The sequence below is a fragment of the Tupaia chinensis genome, unplaced genomic scaffold (assembly GCF_000334495.1).
Source record: "Tupaia chinensis unplaced genomic scaffold, TupChi_1.0 Scaffold000591_1, whole genome shotgun sequence".
In the NCBI taxonomy this organism is placed as follows: Eukaryota; Metazoa; Chordata; class Mammalia; order Scandentia; family Tupaiidae; genus Tupaia; species Tupaia belangeri.
Genome location: NW_006160107.1, coordinates 1,467,340 through 1,488,930, shown reverse-complemented (window position 1 = coordinate 1,488,930; position 21,591 = coordinate 1,467,340). Strand labels below are relative to the sequence as shown.

Here is a 21,591-nt window from a genome sequence, read left to right as displayed (position 1 = left end):
GAAGGACGTGTCTTTATTGGCAAAAAACCTGAACAAGGCACTGATTTACAGCCTCATCTGAATTGAACAGTATGCCACACAAGTTTTGAAGAGCAAAACAAGTGGAAGTCTGAAGTCACAAGGGCAAGGTCGTATGGTGGGTGTGGTAACACATCCCATTCAAGCTCTAATCATTCCTGATAGGTGATCAGATGTGTGTGGTCTCACACTGTCGTGATGGAACACAACTCCTTGACAATTCATGAGCTCTGGACATTTCTGGGTAGTGGATTTGTTCAAACTGTACAACTGCACACAGTATACATTCAATTCTATTGTGCGGTTCCTTGTAGGAGCTCAAAAAACACGACACCTTTAAAATTCCACCACTCTGAGAGCATAACCTTCCTCTGATGAATGTCTGCTTTCGATGTTTCAGGCGAATCATCATGTCGGGACCAAGACCCTTTGTGTACCACATTGCTATAAAACAGTCCAATTCTCATCACCAGTTACCAGTCGCTTCACAAAAGGATAGTTTCCTCACGTTTACTGAGCATATCCAGATGTTTCTACGTGCCATCAAATGGACTTCTTTTTGTTCAGGAGGAACCCAAACATCGAGCTTGCTTAAGTATCCCAGCTTCTTCAGGTGGCCATGAATGCTTGAACCATGGATGTTCACCGTTTCTGCAATCTTTCACGTCCTGTCACGTCGGTTTGACTCAATCAATGCGTTTATCTTGTTATCGACCTTGGGCCTCCCTCACCAAAGTGCGTAACTGAGACCAAAATCACCAGCACAGAATTTCATGAACCATCGTTGGCACTGGCGTTCTTGCAGAGCATTCTTACCTCAAACTTTATACAACTGTTCATAAGCTTGACACGCGATCTTCCCTTTACAGACATAAAACAGTAAAATACGACCAAAATGCAGACTTTGGTCTTCCATCTTCAACTTGTAAAATATCCAAAACTCAACTGAATTGCCTCATTTTTTTAGAATGAAGCTAGAACTGTCAAATGGCATAACAATAACACAGATGCGAATGACGAGTACTTTCAAAAATGAACTAGTGACGGGGGGAGGGGGGGACAAGCAGTTAGTGTAATGGCTATGTTGCTGGACTCCCATGTAGTAGACCGTGGTTCGCGTCCCAGACCCGGTGGCTTAAAACTCATGCTGGGCGTGTGTGCGTGCGTGCCCAAGATCCCGAGGGGAGAATAGAGGAGAAGGGATTGCAGTGTGGCCATCCCCCCCTGGGGGGTGATTTCTCGCTTTCTGTCTCTCTGTCTCTGTCTGTCTGGGGAGCACACGCACCCTATAGCAAAAACCTCTCCAAAAAAAAAAAGAACTAGTGCCATCTGTTGCAGAAAGACATCATGACTTTTCCAACAACCCAACAGGAGACAAAGCCAACAGAGCTGTGAGACAGGTACTCTTAGTATCGCATTTCACAGATTTAAACCGTAGAACAAATGTGAGCAACTGGTGAATTGGGTACAGAATATACGTGGGTTCCTGGGGCTGGACTGTGGTGCATCAGTAAACTGTGAACCCCATGGGAAGGTCCCAGGTTCATACCTGGAGACTTCCTAGGGACAGCTGGCATGCACATGCTGAGGACCTGGAGCTGGCTGAAGTGGAGGCAGACTGTGGCATTGCAATTCTATTGGAAATGTTTGCGCGCTCTCTCTCTCTTGCTCACTCATTCACAGAAGAAATAAACAAACTTAAAGGAGGAATATATATGGGGCCAGCAGGTGGCATGGTGGTAAAGGCACTGGACTCTCACATGGCCACATGTGGTTTGAGTCCTGGACCCAGTGGCTTAAAAATCACGCAGGGTATGTATGCGTGTGCAGTCACCTACGTGAGCGTCCAGCAACGTAACCATTACGCCACCTGCTGGTCCCAACATACCTATTTTTTTTTTTTTGAGAGATTTTCACTGTAGGGCGCGTGCGCTCGCCAGACAGACAGAGAGAGACATAGAGACAGAAAGCGAGAAATCACCCCCCAGGGGGGATGGTCACGCCGCAATCCCTTCTCCTCCATTCTCCTCTCGGGATCTTGGGCACGCACGCACACGCGCCCGGCGTGAGTTTTAAGCCACCGGGTCCGGGACACGAACCGCGGTCGACTACGTGGGAGTCCAGCGACATAGCCATTACGCTAACTGCTGGTTCCCCCAACATACCTATTTTTAAGACCTGTTAGCTAAATACTTGTTCCACAAAAAAAAAAAAAAAAAAAAAAAAAAAAAAAAAAAGGGCATGGTGGCACCCGCCCTATGACAAAAAAAAAAAAATTAAGAGAGATTTTTTTTACTACAGGGTGCATGTGCTCACCAGAGAGAGAGTGAGAAGCCACCCCCCAGAGGGGACAGACACTGCATTCCCTTCTCCTCCATTCTCCTCTCAGGATTTTGGGCACGCACATACAAACGCGTAGGTATTTCAAACCACCAGGTCCAGTACTCGAACTGCAGTCAGCCATGGGGGAGTCCAGCACCTTAACCACTACCCACCTGCTGGCCCCCACAAATTGTTTCTTAACCGCTTTTCTTGACCTCATTGACTCCTATACAATCTACTAATTAGCAGAAAATTCTCAACTTAAAAACACTGTGTTGCGGTATCAAGGAGTGTGCACCTATAAAAAAACAGTATTTTCACTAATAGTATCTATAAACTCTCAACAAAATACACACACACTATCTGAGGACTGTATGCAGAACAACAGCACATAGATTTTGGAAAACTTAAACATAATGTAAGATGTCGGAACAAGTTACGCATGTGCGAGCTTTGCCAGGGCAGTCTCAGGCGTTGAGGCAGTGCTGGGGGGATAACTAGGAGCCCTACTATGTTTCTGGGTGAAGGAACAAGGAAAGGAGCCTAGGACAACCAGGGCTGTCGGCAAGATACAGTTAAAGGAACCCTTTAGTTCTCTGTTTAAACTCAGCCCAAACTTCTGGATTACACCTGAATTAGAAATACAAGGGGCAGGACCCGCAGTTAGCGTAATGGCTATGTGGCAGACTCCCATGTAGTCGACCGCAGTTCGAGTCCCAGACCCGATGGCTTAACCACACGCCGGGCGCATATGCGTGCGTGCCCAAGATCCCAAGAGGAAAATGGAGGAGAAGGGATTGTGGCATGGCCATTCCCCCTGGGGGGGTGCTTTCTGTCTCTCTGTCTCTGTCTTTCTGGCAGGCGCACGTGCCCTACAGCAAAAAACCTCTCTCCCCTCAAAAAAAGAAATACAAGGGGCAAATAGAAAACTTCTGCACCTATGATTAAAGTACTGAACTGAGATTTAAGTCATTACCTATTAAAGGAATGGCAGTTTGCAGTTTGAGCAACACCAAGTTAACTGCCCTAAAACTAAAACATTAGAACAAAGTAACAAAATCAAGTACATAATATTTATATTGTTGCAAATATAATTAAAAATTACTGCAATATAAGAGGCAGGCAAATGTGATCCAGTCTCAAGAGAAAATATAATCAACAAATGATGAATATCATCAACAAAACCGAAAACCTATTGAAATTTTTCAGACAAAGATTATAAAGCAACTATTGAAATTATGTCCATTCAAGTGAATTTTTCTTCATCTTCATAAAGCAACCAAAGACTGAAAACATCAGCAGTAAGAAAAAAATCATAAAAAGTAAACATTTTAGAATTAAAAAGATCTAATATCAGGACTATAAAATTTTTCAGGTAAGGGGTTGGCAGGTGGCATGGTGGTTAATTAAGGGCACTGGACTCTCATATGGCCAATTGCAGTTTGAGTCCGAGACTGGGCAGCTTGCTTTCTCACTTTCTCTCTCTCACTCTGTCTCTCTCTGGTCAAATCAAAATAAATAAATAAGGTTAAATAATCCTTTAAGAAAAAAAAATTGCCAGGTGAATTTAACAACAGAATTGGGTGACAGAGGAAAGTCTCAGTAAACCTGAAAATAGGTAAAAAGAAGCCCTTCAGTGAAATAGGAGAAAAAGTTAAAAAGAAGAAAATTACATGGAGGGGACTGGCAGGTGCCATGGTGGTTAAGGCACTGGACTCCCACATGGGCAACCATGGTTTGAGTCCCAGACCTGGTGGCTTGCTTTCTAACTTCCCCATTCTCACTCTGGTCAAATTAAAAAACAATAATAATAAATAAAATAATTCTTTTTAAAAAATACATGAAACTACAGGAAATTTTAAGACAATTTTTGAAGTTTTAAAGGTAGGGAAATTCTAGTCTCAGGAAAAAAAAAATAGTGAAGGAGAAAAGTATTATAGAAAATAATGGCAGAAAATATCCCAAATTTGGTGAACAATATCAATTCAAAGATTTTAAAAGTTCAGAAAATTCAAACCTATGAATCTACAAAATGTCACATTTATGATTTCTCAATAACACGTGTGTGCACATATGTATGTATGTATATGATTAAATCTGTTCAAAATAATTGATTCAAAGTAGCTTTACATTTATCTAAAATAGAGAAGCTTCCATTCTTTCCATCATACTGGATGGAGATTGTTTCCTCAGGAAATGCATCTGCCGAAGGAGCCACGATGAGACCACCGAGGCAGGCACACAGTCACTGGAAATAACAGCCCGTACATCAGAGCCTAACGCTGCAGCACAATAATTCACATCTCGGCTTTTTTTTTTTTTTTTTTTTTAAGAGAGTTTTGCTATAGGGTACGTGTGTGTGCCAAAGAGACAGGGAGACAATAAGTAGCAGATCATCCCCCGGTGGGGATGGCCACACCACAATCCCTTCTCCTTCATTCTCCTCTCAGGGTTTTGGGCATGTCAACACCTGGAATGAGTTTTAAGCCACTGGGCCCGGGACTCAAACTATAGTAGACTACACAGGAGTCCAGTGACATCAACCATTATACTATCTGCTGATCCCCAAATCTCGATTTCCTACCTTATTTTCTTTGGAATGAAAATGCTATAGGATATGAAGCAGGTACTCACAATCAGCTAAAATAATTTTTTTTTTTGGAGAGGTTTTCGCTATAGGGTGCGTGTGCTCGCCAGACAGACAGAGAAAGACATGGAGACAGAAAGCGAGAAATCAGCCCCCAGAGGGGATGGTCACGCCGCAATCCCTTCTTCTCCATTCTCCTCTCGGGATCTTGGGCACGCACGCACACGTGCCCGGCATGAGTTTTAATCTACCGGGTCCGGGACACGAACTGCGGTCGACTATGTGGGAGTCCAGTGACATAGCCATTACGCTAACTGCTGGTTCCCTAAAATAGGTTCATTAATCAAATGAGTAAGTTTTAAACGTCTGTCACTTGAAGGCCTCTAGGAGATCCCAAATTATAGTTTCCATATTTAGGCTGACAGTGCTCAACTTACAAAGTAAGAATGTAAGAAATCTAGTTCTTCAGAAGTGAAAAACACATTTTCAACCAAAATATTAATGGTGATTAAACTGCCAAGTAATTTAAGAGAAGAAATTCAGGTAGTTCCCTACTTTTGTATGTAATAGATTCTCAACCAGAAGAATCTCTAAAAATCAAAAACAAAAAAATAAATGAAGTTTTACCACTGACCACGCAGAGGGTTAAAAACAAAGTATACCATGTCATTAAGGCAAAGTTTCAATTTCCAGCATTTCACAAGTGGGAGGGAGAGGTGTCTTAAAAAACTCATGGAAAATGCCCATTTTAAAAACACCTTAAAAAACCTTTCTGCACCAAAAGCTGGTACTTTTTTTTTTTTTTTTTGAAGAGGTTTTTACCATAGGGGGCGTGCGCATGCCAGAAAGACAGAGAGAGACAGAGAGACAGAAAGCGAGAAATCTACCCCCGGGGGGATGGCCACGCCACAATCCCTTCTCCTCCATCCTCCTCTCGGGATCTCGGGCACGCGCACATGCACGCCCAGCATGAGTTTAAGCCACCGGGACTGGGACTTGAACCACAGTCCGCTACATGGGAGTCCAGCAATGTAGCCATTATGCCAACTGTGGGTTCTAAAAGCATGTACTTTCATTTCATTTTTCCATTAGCTTTCTGAAGTCCCCTCATATATGTGGTTTTCTTAAATATTATAAATGTACATATACATTGGCCTTAGAGCAACAAATATTCAACTTGAGATAAAGCCTAGAGTTTCTGACATACTAATGACTCCTCATCTTCTGTAAATTATATTAAGTTTACGAAACTAAAACTTTTTACCAGTAGAATCAGCCTTTCATCCTAGTTGTCTTTAGGTTTTTAATAACAATGGCAAAATGATATAAACGCCGTATCACTCATCACTGCAGCATACAGTTGGCAACGCTGCCAAAGCTAACGTTTTCACTGAAGTAAGTAGACAGTGCCGTATTTTAGAAGGTCCATTAGTCAGCTAATGAATGGACGTCTGCATTCGGCACACAACAGGGTATTGGTAGGACTGACAGAGAACATACAAAAATAAGTATTACCACCTAAGTTAAGAACCGCCTCTATAAAAACGCTTGCTCTCAGTCTGAGGCCTTGACCTCACCTCGCCTGTGGGAGAAAGGGAGTTACTGGGATAAAGGTGCTACCCTATCCTTCGAGGGACTGAAGACTGTGAGAAAACAGATGTTAAAGTCGGTCAGGGTAAAGTCACAGGCCTGTCTACACCCTGCACACAGCTCAGAAGCTGCTTTCACCCTGCCCGCTCCAGGGTGCACTGCTGTCCATCACAGTCAGCAGCGCCCTGTCCTGGGCACCGTATCTTCTCTCACTGTTGGGTACCAAAACTCCCCGGCACTGCTTACTCAGCACTATGCCTGTTCTATAAATTCACTCCAAAAGCATTCACTAAGTACGTAACTTGTCCCAGCTACTATTTAGGCTTGAGAGTATAGCAGTGAAAAAATAAACAAATAAACACAAACACCTACCTTCATGAAGCTGACATTCAAGTAAGTCCACAGAGACATTAAAGATAAGTAAACACTGGGGACCAGCAGTTAGCGTAATGGCTATGTCGCTGGACTCCCATGTAGTCGACCGCGGTTTGACTCCCAGACCTGGTGGCTTAAGCTCACGCCAGGCGCGTGTGTGTGCGTGCCCAAGGTCCCGAGAGGAGAATGGAGGAGAAGGAATTGTGGTGTGGCCATCCTCCTTGGGGGGTGATTTCTCGCTTTCTGTCTCTCTGTCCCTCTCTGTCTTTCTGGTGAGCGCACGCGCCCTATAGTGAAAACCTCTCCAGAAAAAAAAAAAAAGATAAGTAAACACTGGAATGGGGTACCAAGGTCCTGGGAGGAAAATAAAAACAGCGAGGTCTGATAAAAAGTAATAACGGCTTGTAATTTTAAAGAAAATGGCCAGAAAAGGCCTCGCTGAGAAGGCAACAACTGGATATAAACCCGACGAAGATAAGAGAGCCAACGGTGGCTATCTGGCTGAGACGTTAGTCGGAGGGAAGAGCGAGTCAAAGCTTGAATCCTGTCGGTCTGAGGACGAGGAGGTGGGTGGAGAGCCAGGGCAGACTGAGCAAAGGCAAAGTGGTTCGAGACAGGCGGAAAGGCCTTTAAGACCCTACAGGAATTGTACCGAGGAAGAATTGCAGTTCATTAGTAGGATGAGACGGCACCAGAGCATTCTGAGCAGAAAAGTGACTTCATCTAACTTAGGTCTTGACAAAATCTGCCTACTGTGATGAAATAAACTAAAGGGCAAGGGGAGAAACAGATGTCGGCCAGGAAGTGGCCACCACAGCCCAGCAGAAAAATAATGCCAGTCTGACCCAGGGGCAGATAAAAGAGGAAGGACAAGAAATGGAATTTTTTCAATACACTGCTTTGAGAGTAGAACCATCAGGATTTGCTGACAAACTGGATATGAAATGTGACAGAAACACAGTATCGGGAAAAACTACAAAGCCCTTTGGTTTGTGCAAATAAAAACTATTTTAAAAATAAAACTAGAGTTACTATCAACTAAGATGGAAAAACAACAAGAAAGAGTTTTAAGGAGAATGATCCAAAGCTCAGTATATTCTCCTAATGCTCAGTGTGAATTCCTTACTAGACATCCCCTGTAGTTACCGAATACGCAGCCCGGGCTACACGGAGGCACAGATGTAGACACAAGGAATGTAACTAAAGTCTAGGCCTCGGCAAGATCACCATAGAAGTGCACATAGACAAAAAAAGAGGCCCAGGAACTGAGTCCTAACATACTGTAAAATTAAGAAGTTGTGGAAATGAGATGAGAGTACCATATGTGACTAAAAGAGGAAGCCAGAAAGAAAAAGAAATCCAGAAAAGTGCAGACTTGACCCAGAGATCTGGCCTAAGTACCTAACTGTGAGATTGCTCTTCATATCCAAGATGGAGGGAGTTGAGGGGAACACGAGTGAATGATCCTTTGGAGTTGTTTGCCGCCGCTGCATCCCAGTAAATATGAATATAGTAGCACAAGTTTGAGGACATTGAAATGTCATTTAAACAATGTCCTCACAATTGGCAACACTCAGAAGAGTACATCAGCTCTATTTAGCAAGTGCACATCTTTGAACACTATGACATAAGAGTGATTTTGCTAACAGCACAGTTCCCTGGCATTAGCAAAATCTTTATTCAATTTGTTAATGGCTCTGTTTTCAGCCAATTACTTATGAAGTACAGAATACATTTCTGTTTCAAATAAGACTGATTAAGGGTTCTCTTAGATCTAAAGCTTTTTAAATTGATTGCTGCATCAACAGCTAAGTCCATCACCTCTTTTCCCTGAAAAAAATTTCCATCAGTTTCAAACTAAAGCAATTCTTTCTGTATTTGCCACTTTGAAGAAAAAAGTTTAGATGCCTAACATCTAGGATTCCAGCAAAATTCAAGGCATAACATAAATGAACCACAAAAAGACTTAAAATACTACCAAAATGAAAAGAACACTAGAAAATACATTTCACACCTTCCTCTCTTTACTGTTTTCTTCTCCACCGAAATAGTCGTCTTTTCAAGAACACTGATTTGACTGAACTTTAAAACAGCACAATTTGTAAAGCAGGGATATTGCGCATGTATTCACTCAATAACTATTTACTAAGAATCTACTACCTCCTAAGTGACATTAAAGTAGTAAAAATACAGCAGCAAAAAAACCCCGCCTCTAGGGAGCTAAAAACTAAACAGGTCAAATACACCAAGGCAGGAGCCAGGCAGTGGCATGGTGGTTAAGGCAACTAGATCCCAATTAAGAGGTTCAAGTCCTGAACCAGGGCTGGGGGTGGGGGGCAGAGACTGGCCATGATGCAGTCCCTTCTCCTACAGCCTCCTGGAGATTTGGGGCACACAGGCACATGCAACCAGCGTGATTTTCATGCCACCAGGTCCAGACCTTGAGCCACAGTCAGCCAGCGCCTTGGCTACTATGCACCAGTTACCTTGCCCTCCCCCTGTGAAGAGCACGCTGGGCACCATATGTGGGTGTTCCCAGAATCCCCAGCAGAGAATGGAGGAGAAAAGACCGCAGTGTGGCCATCCTCCTATGGTGGGGGAAGCTTTCTCACTTTCCCTCTCTTTCTCTGACTCATACCCTACAGCAAAAAATAGTTAAGTGGCTCCTGCCTCACCCCGTGCCTCTGCTCCCTCATCATCCAGCGGCCGGAGACCACAGCATGCCAAGCAGACACCATCACCGGCTGCTGCACATCCTGGACCGCCGCTTCCCACTGCCGACCTGCTGGCCGCTTCTCCTCTGCCCTCCCCACCTCATGAAGCCACTGGTCACGTTGTACTGGTCCTGGGTGGTCCAGGAGCCAGCAAGGGGCTCCAGGGTACCTACACGAGAAATATGGCTACACTCACCCCTCTGCAGGAGAACTTCCTCAAGGTGAAGGGAAGAACCCAGATTCACAGTATGGCGGATTCACTGAAAAGTACATTTAAAAAGAAGATGGGGTGGGTATGGGGCCAGCAGGTGGTATAGTGGTTAAGGTACTGGATTCCCACATGGACAAACATAGTTCACGTCCCGGACCCAGCGGCTTAAAAATCACAACAAATTAATAGATAAATAAGCATATTTTTTAAAAAAATTGTGTCAGTTGAGACGACCATCAGTTTATTAGAGAAAAAATGGATCAGATGATGGTTGCTCAGATACTCAAAAAAGTAAGTTCTTGATTGATGGATTTCCGGTAAGTCAAGACAACCTCTGAGGTCAGAGTAAGACCACGGATGGGAAAGCAAATGTAGCTTTCGTTCTGGTTCTTGACTGCAATAACGAGGTCCGCATCGAACAATGCCTTGAGATGGAAGAGAACAGTGGCAGGACTGACGACAACAGAGAGAGCTGGGAAAAGAGAAGCCAGGCCTATCTTTAGTCAACAGTCGATTACTGAAATGGACAAAGTCAAGAAAACAGGGGCAGCAGGTGGTGTAGTGGTTATGCTGCTGGACTCCCACATGCCTGCCTGCAGTCTGTTTCTAGGACCTGGTGGCTTAAGACTCATGGCAGGCCTGTGTGCGTGCGTACCCACGATCCCAGGAGAATGGAGGACGGATTACAGCACGGCCCTCCCCCCAGGGTGTGATTTCCCATTTTCCCTCTCACTGTCTGTCTCTCTCTCCAGCAAGCACAAAACAACCTTAAAAAAAAAAGAAAGAAAGAAAGAAAGAAAGAAAGAAAGAAAGAAAGAAAGAAAGAAAGAAAGAAAGAAAATATATGCATCTAAGACTGCTGATGAAGTGTTTGATGAAGCTGTAAAGATTTTTAACAAAGGCAGCTAACTCAAAACCTGAGAGCATCCTTGAAATCCTGCTTAAATATTGTTTAGATCGCTGCTATCACAAACCCCTTTTAAGGCTATTTTAACCTTTCATAGTTACAACTCAATTAATGGCTGGAAAGTATAGCGATAAATTAAATCTTTACTTATTTATTGTCTTTTGTTACAGGAGGAAACCGTGAATTCAGGTTTAACTTCATCTTAGCTATGGTGCTCACAAAACAGAGTATCAGCTAATTCTTTGCTTTTATTCAAAAAATATATTCCTTCTAAGGGACCAGCAGATCACGTAACAGTTACACTGTTGGACTCCCACATAGTTGACCATGGTTCAAGTCCTAGACCCAGTGGCTTAAAATTCATGCCATGTGTGTGCATGCCAAAATCCCAAGAGGAGAAGGGATTGCAGCATGGCCAGCCCTCCTGGAGAGTGATTTCTCACTGTCTCTCTGTCTGTCTCTGTCTTCCAGGCGAGTGCACGTGCTCTATAGCAAAAGTCTCTCAAAAAAATATTCCTTTTAGGGACCAGCAGTTGGTGTAATGGCTGTGTCGCTGGACTACCACGTAGTTGACCATGGTTCGAGTCCCAGACCCAGTAGCTTACACTCACGCCGGGGGCATGTGCGTGTGTGCCCAAGAATCCTGAAGGAGAATGGAGAAGGGATTGCGGCGTGGCCATCTTCCCTGGGGGGTGATTTCTCACTGTCTCTCTCTCTCTCTCTCCGTCTTTCTGGCAAGCACACACGCCCTATAGCAAAAAACCTCTCCAAAAAAAAAAGTAACATGTCAGGATTGATCCCCATTTCTTCTCTTTCCTGCAGATTTACAATTTCCAACCTTCAGTGAATTTGTGGACCAAATTTCAAAGGAACTTTTGGGTAGTTAATCCTTGCACAATGTGTTTGGTAAACCCATAACATGGATCCCTAGCAGTGTTTTAGTATTTCTCAAATAACTGATCATTTACTATAGAAAGGTAAGAAAATGCAGGCTTTTTTACAACTTGTACAGAGCTGTATGACAGAACACATGCTTTTGCTTCCAGGGTTGGGGTTAGAGGCACTGAGGGTTCAAAATCAGGCAGAAGTATCAGCTTTTTTCTGCCATAATCCGAGGAGAGGGTATGGGACAGGGGTCACATCTGACAACTTGTAATCCCTGTGCTCTGTGATGTAGTTATTCCTGATTAAACTGATCTTAACAAAATCCCTAATAGTGGAACTCTGAGGCGCAGGTGCTAGATTGATGGCAAAATGATTCAGTCAGCATTTTGGTACCACTTCAGAGGTGTTCTGTTTATTTTCTAGACTGAATATACGGTTGAAATAAGTCAGAAAATGCAATCTAATGGTTCATTTCCCATTTGTATCTTACTGTCTTGAAGCCTTTTTTAGTGATTTCTTTAAGATTTAAAAATCATTAAACTCTGGGCAAAAAAATAAATATCTAATAAATGTTTTAAAAAAATACAGGCCAGGGGTTGCCAGGAGGTGTGGTAGTTAAGGCACTGGACTCCCATATGGCCAATGACAGTTTGAGTCTCAGACTTGGCAGCTTGCTTTCTAACTTTCCCTCTTTCTCTCTGGTCAAAATTAGAAATAAATACATAATAAATAAATCTTTTAAAAAATAAAAATAGGGAACCAGCAGTTAGCGTAATGGCTATGTCGCTGGACTCCCATGTAGTCGACCGCGGTTCGTGTCCCGGACCCGGTGGCTTAAAACTCACGCTAGGCGCGTGTGCGTGCGTGCCCAAGATCCCGAGAGGAGAATGGAGGAGAAGGGATTGCGGCGTGACCATCCCCCCTGGGGGGTGATTTCTCGCTTTCTGTCTCTATGTCTCTCTCTGTCTGTCTGGCGAGTGCACGCGCCCTACAGTGATCTCTCCAAAAATAAATAAATAAATAAATAAATAAATAAATAAATAGGACAGAAAAAACATATTATGGAGAAAATGATGTTTAAAAAAATTGTGTCACAGAAATAGGGCAATCATAATTATGAAAAACAAAAATAAATGCTCTGTATGCTACAGAACACTTACTACAGTATTTGGCCCATAATAAACAAAATAAATGTTGGCTATTATTTTAATTACACATTTAAGGCATTAAAGTAATGTACAAGGAGGTCTTCAAAAAGTGCATGGAAATGCCTATTATGAACAAGCCATGTATACATTTCAACACTTCTTTGCATCAAAATAAACCTGTCTTTAAAAAAAAAAACTATTTCTTTCTTTCATAGGAGAAAGAGAGAGGCGGGCATCCACAACAGGGTCCTCTGGTACAACACGCCGCAACTTCAGGTGGCCCAGATCACAGCTCAAGTCCGCACACCTCACACACTCCGGAAAGCCGAGGGTCAGGAAGCCAGGACCGCCCTTACGTGTAAGTCCCGCTGTGTCACCACCGCGCCACTGCCTAGCCAAAGTCCTACTTCTGTTGGAGAGCCCTCATATTAACTATCCCTATCATAGACCCAGAATTAGCAAAAACGATTTCCGACATCTTCAAAAGGCCTCCCAACTTATTTTTGGTGTGTTTTATATAAAAGCTAATTAAACCATTTAAGCATAGGTAATAAAAAGTAACTTGGGGGAAAACAACATAGCCATGAACCACTTAATGACACCTCAGTGAACAACAGACCACATCCGCAATGGTGGTCCCACCAGATTTAACAAGCGGAAACGCGCTGCTCGTGTGTTTGTGGCGAGGCTGTATCAATAAGCCTGTGAGACGGCACATGTGATTGTGTACGGCACACAGTACTCGACAACAAGCAACTCTGGGTATCTGCACTTTATATGTATCGTCGCAGCGTATTAGAAAAGGTTTACGAAAATGTTCCTGTCAACAGTATGCTCTGTTACACTAGCAGCAGCCTCAGAGATCTTGTGTCTACCACAGTTCTTGACTGCATCATTCCTTTACTCTTGATTTAATCTCCTGTTTTCATTATGACCCTACCAGTGAAACAAGATGTGCAGGTGGAAGACAACAATACGGACAATCCTGACCCTGTGTAGGTCTAGGCTGATGTATGTGTTTGGGTCTTTATTTTTAACAAAAAAGTTTAAAAAATAAAAAATATAAAGCTTATAGAAAAAGGATATGCAGAAAGATGACGTTGATTTGCACTTTATACATTACATAAAGTTAACTCAAAATGGATCTTACACCGAAATATAAAACAAATGCATAAAACTCTCATTAAAAAAAGATAAAATCTTTATGCCATTGGATTAGGCTACAAATTCTGATAAAATTATCAGATTTTATATGAATTCAAAGACTAAAAAGGTTAGAAGACATTTAAGATAATAAAAAGTTATGGACTGGGAGGAAATTAATTGCGAATAACATCAGACAAAGGCTTTAGGTCGAGAATATATAAAGAACTCAAACCCAAGAATATGAAAACAAACAATATACTCCACATATTATAAACAAAAAAAATAATAATTCCCATACAGTTCTACAGGCTAGAATTTATACCTCTGATTGTTCCCTATATTAATACAATGAGAATTTCCTTTCTGTAGTAATGTGGAAACATACTGTGGCAAAAGATGTGAACAGACACTTCACCGCAGAAGACAGAGGGTGAGCAAGCCAATGACCATCAGTGGCACCAGCTGGTGGCATGGTGGTTAAGGCAGCAGGATCTCATATGGCCAACTGTGTGGTTTGAGTCCCAGACTCAGCAGCTTGAAAAACGCACTCGGCACACGTGCATACATGCCCAACATCCCAAAAGGAGAATGGAGAAAAGCCTGCAGTGTGGTCAGACCCCCTAGGAGTGATTTCTCACTCTCTCTCTCCCCCATCCTCCATCTCTCTACAGTGAGCGCATGTACCCTACAGCAAAACTAAAAACATATAAAAACAAACAAAAAAAGATCAACATAATTTATTATGAGGGAAATGCAAAATAAACCTACAAACCTAAGAGGATGACTAATAAAAACAACTGGCAGGCCCAGCTGCATAGACAACACTCTGTAATACTGTGTAAGCCTGTGAAAGCTAGTGGTTCTATTCCCAAATTGACCTGAACACATGTAAGTACCCATGAGTGAGAAGCCTACAGGGAAAGATAGGGAGAATAGCGCCATGAGACCCTGGGGAGGGTGCATGCTCATGAAAACAATAAACAAATAAATAAATAATAACAACAAAATAACAATACCACGTGATGAAAAGGATTTGGAACAACTGTTAAGTATCGTATTTTGCTGGAAATGCAAAATACCAATCCTTTCCAAATTCTTCAAGAAGTTTTACAAGGCCAGTATTAACCTGATACCAAAGGCAAAAACATCATAATAAAACTGTAAACCACTATCTCTCATAAGCATGAATGGAAAAATCTTTAACAAAATATTAGCAAACCACACTCTACAACATATAAAAAAGACTCTACACTATAATCAAGTGATATTTATTCCAGAAACACAAAGCTGGTTGAACATCTGAAAATTGATGACTGTAATACTAAATATATCAATAAAAAAGCTCCATTAAAACTGACCTGAAGGATACTAAAGAGTTTTATGACACTGGTTATTTTCTATGTTTTCCAAAGTGTTGATTTCCTTCACTGTTAGTTACTCAATTTAATATAGAGTACATAGTGCATGCAAAGTATTCTGCTACACACTGACGTAGGCAGACAAAAAAATAAATAATTACATGATTCAGTAAAAATTAAAATAAGCATCATGCACAGAGATATAGATAAAGAAAAAAATCTACCGGAGGGAATTTTTTTTTAAGAATTATTTTATTTAATTTAATTCATCATTATTTTTATTTTTTAAATTTGACAAGAAAGAGAGAGAGAGAGAACGAGAGAGAGAGAGAACGAGAGAGAGAGAGAAAGTTAGAAAACAAGCCACCAGGTCTGGGACTCAAACTGCCATCAGCCACGTGGGAGTCCAGCATCTTAACCCCCATGCCATCTGCCAGCTCCGGAGTTATGGAATTTTTTTAAAAAGACTGTCCTATTCCTAATCTTTATGAAGATGTATTTTAAACTGGCAATCCAAATTAAATCACATTGTGGTAGCAAATGCATTAATATATGAAAGTAATCCAACTGAATAATAGGCAAATGAGCCGAAGAGACAATGCTCTAAGGAATACCTATGAATGGCCAAAATGCATATGATAAAATGTCCAACATCTCTTACCATAAGGGAAATGAAAACCAAAAACCACAGTGAGGCACCCCTTAACTCCAATCAGAATGACTTAAAAACAAAACAAAACAAAACAAACAGGGAACAACAAGTGCTAGTGAGCCTACTCTGTTGGTAGAAATGTAAATTAGTATAGCCACTGTGGAAAATAACATGGAGGTTCCTCAAAAACCCGTAACTACAACTACCATATCCCAGTAATCCCACTCCTTGGCATAAGCCCAAAGGACAGGAAAACAGTTGGAAAGATACTTGCACATCCACACTGATTGCAGCATCACTCACAATTACCAAGACATGGAATCAAGCTAAATGCCCAAGAACTGACACACGGAATGAAAAACATGTGGCAAATATACACTATGGAATACCACTCAGCCATAAGAAATGAGGCCCCATCATTTGATCAGAATGTAAAAGACTTAACGTAAGTGAAGTAAGCCAGACTGTGAAAGACAAACACTACATATCCCTGCTCAGTATACGGTGAATGCTTGCACTCTACAGAAAAACGGAAAGAGCTGAAGAGAGCAGGGGGACCCGTAACGATTCAAGAGACAGTGAGGGCAGGCTGTAGGAGTGCTCAGGGAAGGAACACTTAACAGACTCAAGAATGTGAAACTCTGTTGAAATGATGTATATGATAACATTTCTTAGTAAACTGTGCCATACTGCATGCGTACTTTGGAAAACCATAGTGTGTGCTATAGAGATGTACAATGATGGAATGAAAGAAATTATAAAGTAAATCTTAAAAAGAAAATCATTTTATAGGACTATTGTATATACATTTTCTTTTGTTTGGCTGTAAATAAAATATCATCACTCTAAAAAGTCTTCAGGTATAATTATTTATGCCATATGCTACTGAAAAGTATTTTTCTGATGAAACAGTCTATACCTTCTGGGGAGCCAAAATCCTCTGCCTGAACTTTTCAACTGTCTCTTGACCCATAGAAGACCAAGCACTGACAAATGCTTCTGCTTTGTCTTGTCCAAGATGAATGTTCTCTAACTGCTGCTGCAAAGCTGCTGGCTTCACATTGTGATAGACTGCCTATTAAAGAGAAAAGAAAACGTATCTATATCATACAGAGGCCTTGTACTGTAATCAATATAGAATTATTTTTAAATGACTTAAATTTTTAAAAATTCAACATTCCTATTACAAACATGTTTGGTTGCCTTACAAATAATATACAGACCAAGGGCTAGAAGTTTCAATTTTAAATGGCCTAAATTATTCAGTCCTAACTTCTCCATTTTTGCCTGTGGTTTAAGTAATCCTAAATCTATGTAATAACCCAAAAAGTTCTTTGCTTTAGCTAGGTAAATGGTACCCTAATTAAAATATCACTTATTTTACTTAATTATTTCAAAGAAGTGTACAAAGGTTTTATTTCCCAACTAAGAATCTTTTCAACAAGTTCTTTAGCAAAACTATCTTCATCTCAGGACCAGCACTTAGTGTAATGGCTATGTCGCTGGACTCCCATGTAGTCGACTGTGGTTCGAGTCCCGGACCTGGTGGCTTAAACTCATGCCGGGCACATGTGCGTGCGTGCCCAAGATCCCGAGAGGAGAATAAAGGAGAAGGGATTGCAGCGTGGCTATCCCCCCTGGGGGGGGGGGGATTTCTTGCTTTCTATCTCTCTGTCTCTCTATGTCTTTCTGACGAGCATACGTGCCCTATAGCGAAAACCTCTCCAAAAAAAGAAAAAAAAAAAAAAAACCTACCTTCATCTACCAACTTCCTATGTAACATATAATCAAAAATTGTGAAAAACGTTAACAGTGATATCTATTTTGTGTCTTACGTTATTTGAGAACACTTTCCCGTAAACCCTATGTTGCGCTCCCTTAGTTATTCTTCTTTTCTGCCATGGTCCACCATACTGACCACCGATAACCTGTGTAAGGCTGCAGTAGAGGTCTGGCAGCTTGTATTCCTAGCAGCACCTGCTCATCAGAATGCTCATGAAACTACATACTACTTATTCACAAGAATTCTATTGAATCAAACGACGTGAACTTATTGAGAATCTACTTTCAGTCCAGCTATATTACAGCTAGGCTTATACACGATACACAAAAAATATAATCCTGACCCCTCCCCCCATAAATTCAAAACTCTAACTGACACACTTGTAATAATGAACACTAACAACTGCTGTGCCGTGACATGCCGAGGGTAAAAGAAATCCAAATGAGGGGAAAACACAAGTACTAATAGAAGGGGTTAAGACTGAAGTAAAAAAGCTGTGACTTAAACAGGAGCTTAAATAATGAATGAAATTTAGACGAGAAGGGAAGTAGAAGTGAAGTTCAATAGGAAAATTACAGTATTTTTTTTTGCTAAGTATTTTATCATCCTAGTCAATGTATTCCCCCCAAATCATTTAAGTAAAGTCTGTTCATTTTTCCAGACATTATACCAAGAAGCAGTAAATTCAAGTCTTTTACACCTATCTGAAATCAGTAAAGTCTCAATGTTCTTCAACATTAAGATTGTTTTCTAGGACAAAATACTGTGGAAATCAAGCATACATTCACAAACTTTTATTACATGAAAATATGTGATTAAAAATACATTCACAGGCTCCATCTTTATACTTCTTAAACGAAACAGAACATTATAGATATCACACCAATACAAACATGTAGGAAACAAAACACGGCGAGGAAATCTGAGGCAATAAAAATACCTGTTCTAAAATAAACGATATTGTTTCAAGAACTAGGTGAAGCTCTTGTTTCTCTAGAGAAAATGCAGCTTGAAGTTTTTCTTCCTCTTCTTCACTGAAGCTGCTCTCTGCCTACAATACAGAAAGTAATCTATCAGCACACATCTCTGTAGTCAACTCCCCCACCCCCGACAGAAGACCCAGGTATCCATATATGGAAAGAGAACCTGAACAAAAAGGAAATCTAAAAAGGTGTGCTTGTAAACTTTTTGGATGGACAGCACCCATTCTGGACTACTGCAAAAAAGTAAATTGCATTGAACTAATTTCTTCCGACAACTTAGATCATAATTACAACAATCAAAGTTCTATCCAACTGTGTCTTTTTTTTTTTTTTTTAAAGAGAGAGGTTTGTTATAGGGTGCATGCACGCACTGAAGAGAGACAAAGAGACAGAAAGCAAGAAATCATCCCCCACCATCACCCGACCACGCCAGGAAGGGGGCCACACTGCAATCCCTTCTCCTCCACCCTCCTCTTGGGATTTCGGGTATGTATGCACACCTACTGGGCATCAGTTTTTAAGACACCAGGTCTGGGATTCGAACCATGGTCAACTATGTGGAAGTCTACCAACCCATGCACTATAACCATCCCATGCACTATAATATCTTAAAGAATGAGATATGGGGCCGGCAGACGGTGTGGTGGTTAAAGGTGCTGGATTCCCACATGAGCGACTACAGTTCGAGTCCTAAACTTGGTGGCTTGTTTTCTCACTTTCTCTCTTTCTCTCTTTCTCTCTCTCTCTCTTTCTCTCTCTCTCTCTCAATCTCTCTCTCTCTCTCTCCAAGTTAAAATGTTTAAAAAAATGTATAAAGTTAAATAAAATATTTCTTTAAAAAAAAAAGACTGAGATATGAAGATGGTTATTTTACTTTGGTTAAAAAAAAAAAAAAAAACAGACTTCTGGCTTTTATCTTTTGTGTGTGATTTTCAAAAGTCTTCAATTCATTCCATCATCAACAGTCCTTTCCCAGAACTGCCCACGTGTCCCCATGCTGCAGCGCCTTTCTCCTAGTCTGCCGACGCCAGGATCCCAGATATCAGACCTCTGAAAACTAGACCTTCAACAAGGTTCCAACACAATGTTTATTTCCAGGCTCCCAGCCATGGAAGTTCACCTGAATTTTTTTTTTTTTTTTTTTTTTTTTGGAGAGGTTTTTTCTATAGGTCGCGGGGTCTGGAAAGAGAGAGACAGACAGAGAGACAGGAAGCGAGAAATCACCCCCAGGGGGGATGGCCACACCGCAATCTGTTCTCCTCTACTCTCCTCTCGGGATCTTAGGCACACATGCACACACGCCTGGCGTGAGTTTAAGCTGCCAGGTCCAGGACTTGAACCGCGGTAGACTACATGGGACTCCAGCGACATAGTCATTACGCTAACTGCTGGTCCCCGAAGTTCATCTGACTTCTGTCAGAGTTTCCCAATGTGGCCTGCTGGCCAGAGAGAGTCTCTGTAGGACTGAAAGTGAATAGTTTACCCTTAGAGAAAAGAAGAAGTTCATTTGTAGGCAAGGGAAAGGATAAAAATACTAACATGTAGTTGTATTCATGCGTGCCCAAAATCCCAAGAGGAGAATGGAGGGGAAGGGATTGCAGCATAGCTATCCCCCGGGCAGGGGGGTGATTTCTCACTTTCCATCGCTCTCGCTCTGTCTCTCTATGGCGAGCACACATGCCTTCTAGCAAATTAAAAATGAAGATGAAAATAAATAAAACACTTTATTAAAAAAATTAAAATTTTAATTTAATATTATTTGAAGCTAGTTTCCCAAACTTTTGACTGTGGAACATGATCAACTCTTCCATAGACGTACTGTTCCTGGAAGCACATTAAAGGATACTGTAGGTGACAAAAAGTTCTCTAAACAATGAGTTTCAGTGGAATCAGAAAGAGTATCCCAAGCTGGAGGAATTTAAAAATACAAACCTTCAGGTGAAGTTTTTGAAGAATTCGAGTTAGCAATCGTGGAAATCTTCCTGTATCTATTGCATTTATAAGCATCACTGCTTTTTTCATGCTAGATAAATTCATAAAACAAAGTTTTAAAATTAGTTTTCCAAGTCAAACTGTACTTGCCATAACTGTCTATAAGTTTTCAGTGCAAGGAATGATTGCCATACGATAAAGAATAGAGGGGACAGCCAGCAGAAGAGGCAGGGTCGCTGGGACATTTTTAAGAAGCCCCACTTGGCAAATTGTCTTCTTTTGGGCAAAGCAACCTTGTGGGCCAGCAGGTGGCAGAGAGTTTAGGCTCTGGATCCTACATTGCTGGCTGCATGGTACGTCCAGACCCAGGAGCTTGGAAATCATACTGGGTGTGTGTGCACACGCCCCAAATCCCGAGATTGGGGGAGGAGGGACTGCAGCACGGCCACACACAAACACACACGCGTTTGCTCAGTCCCCCACCCCCCAATTTGGCAAGTGTATGCGACCTACAGCAAAAACTTAGAAAAAGAAAAAGAAATACTGTACTGCGTGGAGAAAGGCATGATCTGGCAGGGGGTGTTTCTGGAACCACTTCACCCAAAACGGAACTCCGGGCGGGAGGACAGCGGCAATTGGGGCGATCACACGGAAAACAGGACCACAGGGCAAATACCGGGGTTAGAAATGCTACGCACAGCACCTGCAGCCACTAGGTAGCCCCTTTCGACTGTAACGATTCACTTTAAACGATGCGATACGAACAACTCTAGCGCAGCAGGCCGCATGCGGTGTAAGGCTGCGGCGTGCTGGCGCGACCTGGGAAAGGGAAGGGGCTGGCGCCCACAGGGTCCGGGAGCCGCCCTCCGGGAAGGGCCCTCCGCGCGGCCACCGGCCCGGATCGGCGCCCCCGGCGTCCGCGCCACCCCCTCAGCCGGGTCAGGGCGCTCCGACTGCCCGCGCCCGGGGACTGCCCGCAC

General features: G+C 42.0%; 1 protein-coding gene across 4 annotated transcripts in view; it reads right to left on the bottom strand.

The window, feature by feature from the left end:
- COMMD10 (COMM domain containing 10) overlaps positions 1–21,543 on the bottom strand; it is a 239,654-nt gene extending 218,111 nt beyond the window's left edge. Inside the window, exons 1-4 of one of the 4 annotated variants that reach the window (XM_006158389.3) lie at positions 21,161–21,543; positions 20,612–20,702; positions 18,637–18,747; positions 16,833–16,988 (exon numbers count right to left, since the gene is read on the bottom strand). In XM_006158389.3, coding sequence (XP_006158451.1) covers positions 16,833–16,988; positions 18,637–18,747; positions 20,612–20,702; positions 21,161–21,177 — 375 coding nt within the window. In that variant the 5' untranslated portion in view covers positions 21,178–21,543. Of the gene's footprint in view, positions 1–10,142; positions 10,290–16,832; positions 16,989–18,636; positions 18,748–20,611; positions 20,703–21,160 lie in introns of those variants that run through there. The other 3 variants (XM_027775664.1, XM_014591532.1, XM_014591533.1) reach the window with 3 other exon arrangements.
- Between the last annotated feature and the right edge of the window lie 48 nt (positions 21,544–21,591).